The sequence below is a fragment of the Ranitomeya imitator genome, chromosome 4 (assembly GCF_032444005.1).
Source record: "Ranitomeya imitator isolate aRanImi1 chromosome 4, aRanImi1.pri, whole genome shotgun sequence".
NCBI classification, from domain to species: domain Eukaryota; kingdom Metazoa; phylum Chordata; class Amphibia; order Anura; family Dendrobatidae; genus Ranitomeya; species Ranitomeya imitator.
Window position 1 is genome coordinate 160,606,893 of NC_091285.1, and position 14,170 is coordinate 160,621,062.

The 14,170-nt window shown below is 44.3% G+C and overlaps 1 protein-coding gene across 2 annotated transcripts in view; it reads left to right on the forward strand.

The window, feature by feature from the left end:
• SH3RF2 (SH3 domain containing ring finger 2) overlaps positions 1 to 14,170 on the forward strand; it is a 229,990-nt gene that overhangs the window by 147,079 nt on the left and 68,741 nt on the right. For both annotated transcript variants that reach the window (XM_069764064.1, XM_069764066.1), the window contains exon 4: positions 13,377 to 13,472. In XM_069764064.1, coding sequence (XP_069620165.1) covers positions 13,377 to 13,472 — 96 coding nt within the window. The remainder of the gene's footprint in view (positions 1 to 13,376; positions 13,473 to 14,170) is intronic.

Consider the following 14,170-nt stretch of genomic DNA (forward strand, 5'->3'; position numbering starts at 1 on the left):
GTGCCAGGTCGTGCTGAAAAATGAAATCTTCATCTCCATAAAGCATTTCAGCCAATGGAAGCATGAAGTGCTCCAAAATCTCCTGATAGCTAGCTGCATTGACCCTGCCCTTGATGAAACACAGTGGACCAACACCAGCAGCTGACATGGCACCCCACACCATCACTGACTGTGGGTACTTGACACTGGACTTCAGGCATTTTGGCATTTCCTTCTCCCCAGTCTTCCTCCAGACTCTGGCACCTTGATTTCCGAATGACATGCAAAATTTGCTTTCATCAGAAAAAAGTACTTGGGACTAGGGTTGAGCGAAACGGGTCGAACATTTTCAAAAGTCGCCGACTTTTGGCTAAGTCGGGGTTTCATGAAACCCGATCCGACCCCTGTGCGGGGTCGGCCATGCGGTACGCGACTTTCGCGCCAAAGTCGCGTTTCAATGACGCGAAAAGCGCCATTTCTCAGCCAATGAAGGTAAACGCAGAGTGTGGGCAGCGTGATGACATAGGTCCTGGTCCCCACCATCTTTGAGAAGGGCATTGCAGTGATTGGCTTGCTGTCTGCGACGTCACAGGGGCTATAAAGAGGCGTTCCCGCCGACCGCCATCTTACTGCTGCTGATCTGAGCTTAGGGAGAGGTTGCTGCCGCTTTGTCAGAAGCAGGGATAGCGTTAGGCAGGGTCCATTAACCACAAAACCGCTTGTGCTGCAGCGATTTGCACTGTCCAACACCACCCTCGGTGTGCAGGGACAGTGGAAGTTTTTTTTTTTTTTTTCCCCCTCAGCGCTGTAGCTCATTGGGCTGCCCTAGAAGGCTCCCTGATAGCTGCATTGCTGTGTGTACGCCGCTGTGCAAACCAACTGCTTTTTTCAAAGCACAAATCCTCTTGTTCCTTCCTTTCTGCACAGCTATCTTTTTTGTTTGTCCACACTTTTTATTTGATTTGTGCATCAGTCCACTCCTTATTGCTGCCTGCCATACCTGGCTGAGATTACTGCAGGCAGGGAGATAGTAATTGTAGGACATTCCCTGTTTTGTTTTTTTTTTGGTGGGAGATTAAGATTGGCAATTTGGCATTTCTGCTAGAGTGCCATCCCTGTGTGTGCCATCTCTCTCACATAGTGGGCCATAGAAAGCCTTTTCATTTTTCTGTATTTTTTTTTGTGGGGTGTATAAATTCTCCCTGATAAAAATACAGTGGGAGATTAATATTAGCCTTTGGGCTTGTGTGCCAGTCCTGAGTGTGCCATCTCTCTCACAAATAGTGGGCCATAGAAAGCCTATTTTATTTTTTTTGGGGTTTTATAAATTCTCCCTGAAAAAAAGGGAGATTAATATTGGCCTCTGGGCTTGTGTGCCAGTCCTGAGCGTGCCATCTGTGCCGGCCCTGAGCGTGCCATCTCTCTCACAAATAGTGGGCCATAGAAAGCCTATTTAATTTTTTTTTTGGTTTTATAAATTCTCCCTGAAAAAAAAAGGGAGATTAATATTGGCCTCTGGGCTTGTGTGCCAGTTGTGAGCGTGCCATCTGTGCCAGTCCTGAGCGTGCCATCTCTCTCACAAATAGTGGGCCATAGAAAGCCTATTTAATTTTTTTTTTGGTTTTATAAATTTTCCCTGAAAAAAGGGAGATTAATATTGGCCTCTGGGCTTGTGTGCCAGTTGTGAGCGTGCCATCTGTGCCAGCCCTGAGCGTGCCATCTCTCTCACAAATAGTGGGCCATAGAAAGCCTATTTAATTTTTTTTTTTGGTTTTATAAATTCTCCCTGAAAAAAAGGGAGATTAATATTGGCCTCTGGGGTTGTGTGCCAGTTGTGAGCGTGCCATCTGTGCCAGTCCTGAGCGTGCCATCTCTCTCACAAATAGTGGGCCATAGAAAGCCTATTTAATTTTTTTTTTGGTTTTATAAATTTTCCCTGAAAAAAGGGAGATTAATATTGGCCTCTGGGCTTGTGTGCCAGTTGTGAGCGTGCCATCTGTGCCAGCCCTGAGCGTGCCATCTCTCTCACAAATAGTGGGCCATAGAAAGCCTATTTAATTTTTTTTTTGGTTTTATAAATTTTCCCTGAAAAAAGGGAGATTAATATTGGCCTCTGGGCTTGTGTGCCAGTTGTGAGCGTGCCATCTGTGCCAGTCCTGAGCGTGCCATCTCTCTCACAAATAGTGGGCCATAGAAAGCCTATTTAATTTTTTTTTTGGTTTTATAAATTCTCCCTGAAAAAAAGGGAGATTAATATTGGCCTCTGGGCTTGTGTGCCAGTTGTGAGCGTGCCATCTGTGCCAGTCCTGAGCGTGCCATCTCTCTCACAAATAGTGGGCCATAGAAAGCCTATTTAAATATTTTTTTGGTTTTATAAATTCTCCCAGAAAAAAAGGGAGATTAATATTGGCCTCTGGGCTTCTGTGCCAGTCCTGAGCGTGCCATCTGTGCCAGTCCTGAGCGTCCCATCTCTCTCACAAATAGTGGGCCATAGAAAGCCTATTTTTTTTTTTTGGGGGGTTTTAGAAATTCTCCCTGAAAAAAAAAGGGAGATTAATATTGCCCTTTGGGCTTGTGTGCCAGTACTAAGCGTGCCATCTCTCTCTCTCTCTCTCTCAGTCAGTGGGCCATAGAACGCCTATTTTTGGTTTTATTTGTTTTCTAAATTCTCCCTGAAAAAATCATTTTATTTTATTTGGTTTCTAAATTCTTCCTGATAAAATCATATTTTTTGTATTATTTTTTTTTCTAAAGTCTCCCTGAAAAAAACAAAACAAAAAAAAAAACAAACAAAAAAAACAGTGGGGGATTAATATTGGCCTTTCTGCTTGTGTGCCAGTCTTGACTCCTGTGTGCGTCATCTCTCACTCAGTGGGCCATAGAACGCCTATTTTTTGTTTTATTAGTTTTATAAATTCTCCCTGAAAAAATCATTTTATTTTATTTGGTTTCTAAATTCTTCCTGATAAAATCATATTTTTTTTATTATTTTTTTTTCTAAAGTCTCCCTGAAAAAAAAAAAAAAAAAACAGTGGGAGATTAATATTGGCCTTTCTGCTTGTGTGCCAGTCTTGACTCCTGTGTGCGTCATCTCTCAGTCAGTGGGCCATAGAACGCCTATTTTTGGTTTTATTTGTTTTATAAATTCTTCCTGAAAAAATCATTTTATTTTATTTGGTTTCTAAATTCTTCCTGATAAAATCATATTTTTTTTATTATTTTTTTTTCTAAAGTCTCCCTGAAAAAAAAAAAAAAAAAACAACCAAAAAAAACAGTGGGAGATTAATATTGGCCTTTCTGCTTGTGTGCCAGTCTTGACTCCTGGGTGTGCCATCTCTCTCTCTCTCTCTCTCTCTCTCTCTCTCTCCAATTGTGGTCCATAGAAAGCCTATATTTTTTTTCCTTGATTTGGGTTCCAAAATCTACCAGAGAAAATAACTACATCAATCATTGGTAGAAAAATATTGGCCTCTGGGCTTGTGTGCCACTCCTGACTCCTGTGTGCGTCATCTCTCAGTCAGTGGGCCATAGAACGCCTATTTTTGTTTTTATTTGTTTTATAAATTCTCCCTGAAAAAATCATTTTATTTTATTTGGTTTCTAAATTCTTCCTGATAAAATCATATTTTTTTTATTATTTTTTTTTCTAAAGTCTCCCTGAAAAAAAAAAAAAAAAAAAAACCCCCAAAAAAATGGGAGATTAATATTGGCCTTTCTGCTTGTGTGCCAGTCTTGACTCCTGGGTGTGCCATCTCTCTCTCTCTCTCTCTCTCTCTCTCTCCAATTGTGGTCCATAGAAAGCCTATATTTTTTTTCCTTGATTTGGGTTCCAAAATCTACCAGAGAAAATAACTACATCAATCATTGGTAGAAAAATATTGGCCTCTGGGCTTGTGTGCCACTCCTGACTCCTGTGTGCGTCATCTCTCAGTCAGTGGGCCATAGAACGCCTATTTTTGTTTTTATTTGTTTTATAAATTCTCCCTGAAAAAATCATTTTATTTTATTTGGTTTCTAAATTCTTCCTGATAAAATCATATTTTTTTTATTATTTTTTTTTCTAAAGTCTCCCTGAAAAAAAAAAAAAAAAAAAAAAACAAACCCCCCAAAAAAATGGGAGATTAATATTGGCCTTTCTGCTTGTGTGCCAGTCTTGACTCCTGGGTGTGCCATCTCTCTCTCTCTCTCTCTCTCTCTCTCTCTCTCTCCAATTGTGGTCCATAGAAAGCCTATATTTTTTTTCCTTGATTTGGGTTCCAAAATCTACCAGAGAAAATAACTCCATCAATCATTGGTAGAAAAATATTGGCCTCTGGGCTTGTGTGCCACTCCTGATTCCTGTGTGCGTCATCTCTCACTCAGTGGCCCATAGAAAGCATATAGTTTGTTACATTTGTTTTCTAAATTCTCCCTGCAAAAATCTATTTTTTTTTTTTTTGGGGGGTTTCTAAAGTGTTCCTGAAAAAAATAAAAATAAAAAAAAAATAATAGTGTGACATTAATATTAACATTTGTGCTTCAGTGACAGTCCTGCGTGTGGGGCATCTCTCTAATTTGCAGCCACCAAAAACAGAGTGTGTAACATTGGGCCTGATTTTCGCTGTGGTCTCACCAACCTGTAAAGGGGTAGCTAAATCATACTGAAGTTATAGCTCACCGTGTAAGTTGTGTGACTGCAACAAATAACGTTAGTTTGGTTACGTTTTTAAAACAATGAGGAAGTCTAGTGGAAGAGGTCGTGGCCGGGGGCGTTCATTGTCAGCTGGTAATGAGGGTAGTGGTAGTGGTGGAGCATCAGGTGGTCGTGGGGAAAAAAATATTGCACCTAAGTCTGGAGCTGTGGAGCCAGGTTCGTCGTCCGGCTACACAAGGCCTCGAACGCTCCCTTTTCTGGGATTAGGAAAACCGCTTTTAAAGCCGGAGCAGCAAGAGCAAGTTTTGGCTTATCTTGCTGACTCAGCCTCTAGCTCTTTTGCCTCCTCTCGTGAAACTGGTAAAAGTAAAAGCAGCGCGTCGTTAGTGGATGTTCACGGTCAGGGACAAGTCACTTCCTTGTCCTCTTCAGCAAAAACAACAACAGAGAAGAATGCAGCAGGCGACACAACGGGTTACTCCATGGAGCTCTTTACACATACCGTCCCTGGCTTAGAAAGTGAAGCAGTTAACAGTCCATGCCCATTACAAGTTGAATCTGACATGGAGTGCACTGACGCACAGCCACAGCCAGACTACTATGCTGGTCCTTTGACTCAGACCACAACATTGCCCTCGCAGGGTGCTGATCAAGAATCAGACCCTGATGAGACTATGTTGCCCCATCACGAACGCTATACCACCAAACGACACGGTGACACAGACGAAGTTGCGCAGGAGGTACAAGAAGAGTTATTAGATGACCCAGTTCTTGACCCCGATTGGCAGCCATTGGGGGAACAGGGTGCAGGCGGCAGCAGTTCTGAAGCAGAGGAGGAGGAGGGGCCGCAGCAGGCATCAACATCGCCACAGGTTCCATCTGCCGGGCCCGTATCTTGCCCAAAACGCGTGGCAAAGCCAAAACCTGGTGGAGGACAGCGTGGCCATCCGGTTAAAGCTCAGTCTGCAATGCCTGAAAAGGTATCCGATGCTAGAAAGAGTGCAGTCTGGCATTTTTTTAAACAACATCCAATTGATCAGCGCAAAGTCATCTGTCAAAAATGTTCTACTTCCTTAAGCAGAGGTCAGAATCTGAAAAGTCTCAATACTAGTTGCATGCATAGACATTTAACCACCATGCATTTGAAAGCTTGGACTAACTACCAAACGTCCCTTAAGGTTGTTGCACCCTCGGCCAATGAAGCTAGTCATCAACGCAACATCCCTTCCGGCAGTGTAGGACCACCATTTAGCGCACCACCTGCTGTATCTGTGCAGGTATCTTTGCCAGGCCAAAGCAGTCAGGGTCAGGGAATCACCAGTTTCGTAGTAGGAAACACTGCATCTAGGGCACCGGCGGCAACAATACCATCTCCCACCGTCTCTCAGTCTGCCATGTCCACCGGCACCCCCGCTAGTTCCACGATCTCCAGCTCTCCAGTCCAGCTCACCCTACATGAGACTATGGTTAGAAAAAGGAAATACTTAGCCTCGCATCCGCGTACACAGGGTTTGAACGCCCACATAGCTAGACTAATCTCGTTAGAGATGATGCCCTACCGGTTAGTTGAAAGCGAAGCTTTCAAAGACCTGATGGACTACGCTGTACCACGCTACGAGCTACCCAGTCGACACTTTTTTTCCAGAAAAGCCATCCCAGCCCTCCACCAGCATGTTAAAGAGCGCATCGTCCATGCACTCAGGCAATCTGTGAGCACAAAGGTGCACCTGACAACAGATGCATGGACCAGTAGGCATGGCCAGGGACGTTACGTGTCCATCACGGCACACTGGGTAAATGTGGTGGATTCAGGGTCCACAGGGGACAGCAAGTTTGGGACAGTTCTGCCTAGCCCACGGTCTAGTAAACAGTTGTCTGTAGCCGTTCGCACCCCCTCCTCCTCCTCCTCCTCCTCGTCCTCCTGCAGAAGCAAGAGCTCGTCCACAGACCGCAGTCGCACAAACACTCCATCCGCACCTGCCACTGTTGCACACCAGGTCTCCCATTATGGGGCAGCTACTGGCAAACGTCAGCAGGCTGTATTGGCTATGAAGTGTTTGGGCGACAATAGACACACCGCGGAAGTTCTGTCCGAGTTCTTGCAGCAAGAAACGCAGTCGTGGCTGGGCACTGTAGATCTTGAGGCAGGCAAGGTAGTGAGTGATAACGGAAGGAATTTCATGGCTGCCATCTCCCTTTCCCAACTGAAACACATTCCTTGCCTGGCTCACACCTTAAACCTGGTGGTGCAGTGCTTCCTGAAAAGTTATCCGGGGTTATCCGACCTGCTCCTCAAAGTGCGTGGACTTTGCGCACATATCCGCCGTTCGCCTGTACACTCCAGCCGTATGCAGACCTATCAGCGTTCTTTGAACCTTCCCCAGCATCGCCTAATCATAGACGTTGCAACAAGGTGGAACTCAACACTGCACATGCTTCAGAGACTGTGCGAACAGAGGCGGGCTGTTATGTTTTTGTGGGAGGATACACATACACGGGCAGGCAGTAGGATGGCAGACATGGAGTTGTCAGGTGTGCAGTGGTCGAAGATTCAAGACATGTGTCAAGTCCTTCAGTGTTTTGAGGAATGCACACGGCTGGTTAGTGCAGACAACGCCATAATAAGCATGAGCATCCCCCTAATGCGTCTGCTGATGCAAAGTTTGACGCACATAAAGGATCAGGCGTCTGCACCAGAGGAAGAGGAAAGCCTTGATGACAGTCAGCGATTGTCTGGTCAGGGCAGTGTACATGACGAGGTACCGGGCGAAGAGGAGGTGGAGGATGAGGAGGATGATGGGGATGAGTATATTTTTAATGAGGAAGCTTTCCCGGGGGCACGGGAAATTGGTGGCGTGGCAAGGCCGGGTTCTGGTTTTTTGAGGGACACAAGGGACGTAGATTTGCCTGCAACTGCCCCTCAACCAAGCACAACCGCAGATTTGACAACGGGAACTTTGGCCCACATGGCGGATTATGCCTTGCGTATCCTCAAAAGGGACACACGCATTACAAAAATGATGAACGATGACGATTACTGGTTGGCCTGCCTCCTTGATCCTCGCTATAAAGGCAAATTGCAAAATATTATGCCACATGAGAACTTGGAACTAATATTAGCAACAAAACAATCAACTCTTGTTGACCGTTTGCTTCTGGCATTCCCTGCACACAGCGCCCGTGATCGTTCTCACACGAGCTCCAGGGGCCAGCAGACCAGAGGTGTTAGAGGGGCAGAAATCAGAAGTGGCGTTGGCCAGAGGGGTTTTCTGACCAGGTTGTGGAGTGATTTTTCTATGACCGCAGACAGGACAGGTACTGCAGCATCAATTCAAAGTGACAGGAGACAACATTTGTCCAGTATGGTTACAAACTATTTTTCATCCCTTATCGACGTTCTCCCTCAACCGTCATTCCCATTTGATTACTGGGCATCCAAATTAGACACCTGGCCAGAATTGGCAGAATATGCATTGCAGGAGCTTGCTTGCCCGGCAGCTAGTGTCCTATCAGAAAGAGTATTCAGTGCTGCAGGTTCAATACTAACAGAAAAAAGGACTCGTCTGGCTACCCAAAATGTAGATGATCTAACCTTCATTAAAATGAACCACAACTGGATTTCAAAATCTTTTGCCCCACCCTGCCCGGCTGACACCTAGCTTTCCTATGAAAAGGTCTTGCCTGTGGACTATTCTGAATGACTTTTCCAATCTCGTAATTTTCTTCACCTGATTGTCCAGCATACGACATGTTTCCAACTCACGAAATGGCCAAACTCCCCACACGGGGCCGTGCTATCGCCACTTTGCGCTTGGACCCTTGAGAGTGCTGTTTGTCTGAAGAGGTGGGTGTGGCCGCTTTTGGTCGACGGCACTGCCACTGGGTCCCTCATAGTACAATAAAGTGTCTCTGGCGGTGGTGGTGCGCACCCAACGTCAGACACACCGTTGTAATATGAGGGGCCCTGTGCCTGTACCGCCGGCCACAAGACAGTTCCCCCCCCCAGCTCAAACAGTGCTCTACCACTAGCAAAATTATCTCTCACAGCTTCACCAATGTGTAGTCTAGGCGCTGACATCCTTCAATGCCTGGCACTGACAATACCATTGTTTTGACATTTTTGTTATGTTAGGCCTTCGAAGCCTGTCTGCGGTCCCTTCTTTCTACAACTACTACACTGACCAGGCCACTGCTGGCCGTGTTACCCTGGAACCAATTTAAAAGTGCCTACAGCCAGCCCAAGTTTGTTATGTTAGGCCTTCGAAGCCTGTCTGCGGTCACTCCTTCCACTAGACTTCCACAGACCAGACCACTGCTGCCCGTGTACCCCTGGAACCAATTTAAAGTGCCTACAGCCAGCCCAAGTTTGTTATGTTAGGCCTTGGAAGCCTGTCTGCGGTCACTCCTTCCACTAGACTTCCACTGACCAGACCACTGCTGCCCGTGTACCCCTGGAACCAATTTAAAAGTGCCTACAGCCAGCCCAAGTTTGTTATGTTAGGCCTTGGAAGCCTGTCTGCGGTCACTCCTTCCACTAGACTTCCACTGACCAGACCACTGCTGCCCGTGTACCCCTGGAACCAATTTAAAAGTGCCTACAGCCAGCCCAAGTTTGTTATGTTAGGCCTTCGAAGCCTGTCTGCGGTCACTCCTTCCACTAGACTTCCACAGACCAGACCACTGCTGCCCGTGTACCCCTGGAACCAATTTAAAAGTGCCTACAGCCAACCCAAGTTTGTTATGTTAGGCCTTGGAAGCCTGTCTGCGGTCACTCCTTCCACTAGACTTCCACTGACCAGACCACTGCTGCCCGTGTACCCCTGGAACCAATTTAAAAGTGCCTACAGCCAGCCCAAGTTTGTTATGTTAGGCCTTGGAAGCCTGTCTGCGGTCACTCCTTCCACTAGACTTCCACTGACCATACACTGCTGCCCATGTACCCCTGGAACAAATTTAAAAGTGCCTACAGCCAGCCCAAGTTTGTTATGTTAGGCCTTCGAAGCCTGTCTGCGTCCCGTTCTTTCAACTACAACTACACTGACCAGGCCACTGATGGCCGTGTTCCCCTGGAACCAATTTTAACTTGCCTACAGCCAGCCCTATGTTATTATGTTAGGCCTTCGAAGCCTGTCTGCGTCCCGTTCTTTCAACTACAACTACACTGACCAGGCCACTGATGGCCGTGTTCCCCTGGAACCAATTTTAACTTGCCTACAGCCAGCCCAATGTTAGGCCTTTGATGCCTGTCTGCCGTCACTCCTTCCACTAGGCCTCCACTGACCTGTCTATTGCTGCCCGTGTACCCCTTGAACCAACATCATTAAATATAAAAAAAATTAATTTGATTATAAAAAATAAGATCGTGTTGAGATCTCAAATGCAGACATTTTAACAATCAAAACAAACACACAACAAATATCTGGAACTGTACTACAAAGGTCCAACAGCTACAATTTCTTTCTCCTGCAAGAAGTTAACTGAAAGTTTTTTGGAGTTGTTAACACAGATATGGCATCCACCGAGTGTTGTCCTGTCGCGTCTCCTTTAAATTATTTCCAATAAGATGTTAAACTATTAATTTAATAAAATCAATAATTAAAAAAATAATTGAGTAAGTCAAAAGCACATTGCAAATAAACATTAATTACAAATCAAGAAGCATGGCGCGTCCGAGGGTGAGTAGATACCGAATAAGAATATAATCACCCTCGGACGCGCAATGCTTATTTACAACAGCCTTCCTTCCTAAGAATCAGCCCTTTCGTGGTGTAGAGAGAGGTTGTGTTACACTCCAAGGTGTTCCCCGGGTTGCCTTTCATGAGCTTCGATCTTCCGGCTCTCGTTTAGTAGTTGGTGGAAACTACGCTGCATTAGGCCTACAAATTTGGTATGGGGTGTAGAGACAGGTTGTGTTACACTCCAAGGTTTTCACCAGGTTGCCTTTCCTGAGCTTCTATCTTCAGGCTCTCATTAAATTGTGGTTAAATGGAACAACTGCATTTGGCGTACTAGTTGGTTTGGGGCCTACTATCGGTGTCTGCCGCTCCTTGCTCTTCTCCTGGTTTCCTGTCCTGAAATTCCATTTTCAGCCTCTCGTTAAGTAGTTGTTAATGTTAAACTGCATTTGGCCTACTAGTTGGGTTGGGGCCTACTATCGGTGTCTGCCACTCCTTGCTGTTCTCCTCCACTGAACAAAGCTGTGCCGCCTGTTTACTACGGTTGCCAATTTTGAACTGCATTTCGACTACTTACTGATTTGGCCCTACTCTCTGTGTCAGCCTCTCATTCCAGTTGTCCTCCACTGCAATGCCCCCTGGTTATTCCTGTGTTACCAATTTTGAACTGCATTTAGCCCACTTTCTTCTTTGGGCCTATATCTGTGTTTCCACTTCATCGTGCCCATTGCCCAGCCAGTGATAGATGAGTCTGCTGGTACATTGACCCATAACGCAACATTCCCCGTGCACGCTACACAACAACATTGTGACCCTGCTGAAAGTCAGGTTGCTCTTCCCGCATACCATACCACCTTACACGGGGACAAAGAGGAAGGTGCAGATGAAAGTGCAGGTTCCTTCATCAGGTGGGGGGAGGAATACTAGTTGGCGACGTCACTGGCACAGGGCCTCTCATAGTACGCAAAAGTGTTGCTGCCGGTGGGAGGCGCCCCCGCCGTGCAAACACACCGCTGTACTTTGAGGGGCCCTGTGCCAGTGCCAATGCCAACGAGTGGGCCCCCCCTGCTTGCTCAGGTTCACAGCACTTGCAAAGTTGAAATACTTACCTCTCCCTGCTCCACTGCCGTGACGTGGTCCAGATTTCCTGGGCCCACTAATTACTTGAACCAGCCCTACCCCCCACAACTTTAGCCAAATGACCCCCAATTTCAAATGCCTTCCAATTATTATAAGGTAAATTACGCTTGACAAGCTTCATTAAGAAGAATGGATGGTTTTGACATTAAAATGGGCACTCTAGGTGTTTTCCTGGCCCCCACTCACTGCCGACTATGCTGCCCCATTGACTTGCATTGGGTTTCGTGTTTCGGTCGATCCCGACTTTACGTCATAATCGGCCGATTTCACTCGACCCGACTTTGGACATAGTCGGGTTTCGCAAAACCCGGCTCGACTCTAAAAAGGTCAAGGTCGCTCAACTCTACTTGGGACCACTTAGCAACAGTCCAGTGCTGCTTCTCTGTAGCCCAGGTCAGGCGCCTCTGCCGCTGTTTATGGTTCAAAAGTGGCTTTACCTGGGGAATGCGGCACCTGTAGCCCATTTCCTGCACACACCTGTGCACGGTGGCTCTGGATGTTTCCACACCAGACTCAGTCCACTGCTTCCTCAGGTTCCCCAAGGTCTGGAATCGGTCCTTCTCCACAATCTTCCTCAGGGTCCGGTCTCCTCTTCTCGTTGTACAGCGTTTTCTGCCACATTGTTTCCTTCCAACAGACTTACCATTGAGGTGCCTTGATACAGCACTCTGGGAACAGCCTATTTGTTGAGAAATTTCTTTCTGGGTCTTACCCTCTTGCTTGAGGGTGTCAATGATGGCCTTCTTGACATCTGTCAGGTCGCTAGTCTTACCCATGATGGGGGTTTTGAGTAATGAACCAGGCAGGGAGTTTATAAAAGCCTCAGGTATCTTTTGCATGTGTTTAGAGTTAATTAGTTGATTCAGAAGATTAGGGTAATAGGTCGTTTAGAGAACCTTTTCTTGATATGCTAATTTATTGAGACAGGTTTTTTGGGTTATCAGGAGTTGTATGCCAAAATCATCAGTATTAAAACAATAAAAGACCTGACAAATTTCAGTTGGTGGATAATGAATCTATAATATATGAAAGTTTAATTGTAATCATTACATTATGGTAAATAATGAAATTTAACACTATATGCTAATTTTTTGAGAAGGACCTGTAAATGTTTGATAAAAGTGAAGTGCTGCCTCTGCTTACAGACTTAACAACAAAAATTACAAAAGAAAGGAACTTTGTAAAGTGTCCTTCCTATACACAGGTGCTCAACATTTTCCAAAGTCTTACATGTGTGGTCTGACAAGTCAATTGTATGCTCTCATTTTAAGTATTCATTTCTTTTTTAAAACATTTCATGATTTAATTTGTTTTGGCAGAAGCTGCCTGGTACCAGCTGCCGAAGTTGCATTTACTATTAACCAATTTAATCTAGCCTTTTTCTCTTTTTTTCAGTGGTGGATTTACATAATTGTGTGTTTTATTTCTTCAGCCCAACCTCACATTTATCCACATTAAATTTAATTTAGCATTTTTTATCCAAGTCTCAAGCTTCCTTAAATCCTTCTGTAGCATTATATTATTTTACTTTATTTTTTTTTTCCAGATCTTAATATCACCTGAAAATTATAGATTTTTTTCTCCTGTAAGCTCTGAAGAAAGTCATTAACAAACATATAAAAAAGAAGAGGGCCCAATACTTATGCCTGTGATGCCATTCTGTTAACTGGAACTTAACCAAGCACTGATTGACTTTTATCTATGATGATATTTTTCTTGCACCTTTATATTGAAAACAGATTTTAATCTTTCTTACTAGTCATATTATAACTTTCCATTTCCTGCTTGATTTTGAAAAAAATGAAGCTATAAAAAAATTTCTGGCTTATCAACATACATTTGTCAGTCAATTTATTTTTCCTTTGAATTGGTTTGTATCTTATCTACAACACCTGTTTCATAAAATGTATTAAAATTTCTGATCCACAAATTTAAATCTGTTATTACAGGATGATATTATTGGTGTAATTCGACGAGTAGATGACAACTGGGCCGAAGGCAAGTTAGGTGATCAAGTGGGAATTTTCCCCCTTCTCTTCGTAGAGGTATGAAACACACATGTGTATGAAGTATCTTATAAGAGCAACTTATTGACAAGTATTGGAAATATCAGATCCAGTCTAATTCTTTCCACCCATAGGGACTAATTGTAATTTTAATCAGCAGTAACTGTCCCAATTATTGTATTTCAATGTCACGCATATCTGCATGGCAGAAGAAAATGTTGGCGTTATATTTTAGAAAATCACAGTGATTATAGATTTGTAGGTGCTAACCCAAAGGATTGCTATTTAGACAATATTGGCCAGAAGTATATCTATTATTTTGTGTTGCTTGGAAAAAAGTTCCTACTAAGGAATTGATTTTTCTCATGGGGATTGAGTAATGAAAAGGCGTGAAGTGTTTAAAACAATAGCCCATGGGAAACGTTTGGGAAATAGCAAAAGCTTTTCCTTAAAGGGGTTTTCCCATGAACAAAAGTAAATATTAATCAATAGATCTTGGAATAATAATAGCTCCCACAATTGGATGTGTGTAAATAAAATATTTCTGTGCTGAGATAATCATATAAATGTGCCCCTGCTGTGTACTGTGTAATGGCCGTGTCTGACCGTACAGGGACATGGCGGAACAGTTTATTTACACACATCTGATTGTGGAAATTATTATTATTCCAAGATCTATTGATTAAAATGTAGTTTTGTTCTTGGGAAAACCCCTTTAAGAAAAGTTGTAGCTCCAA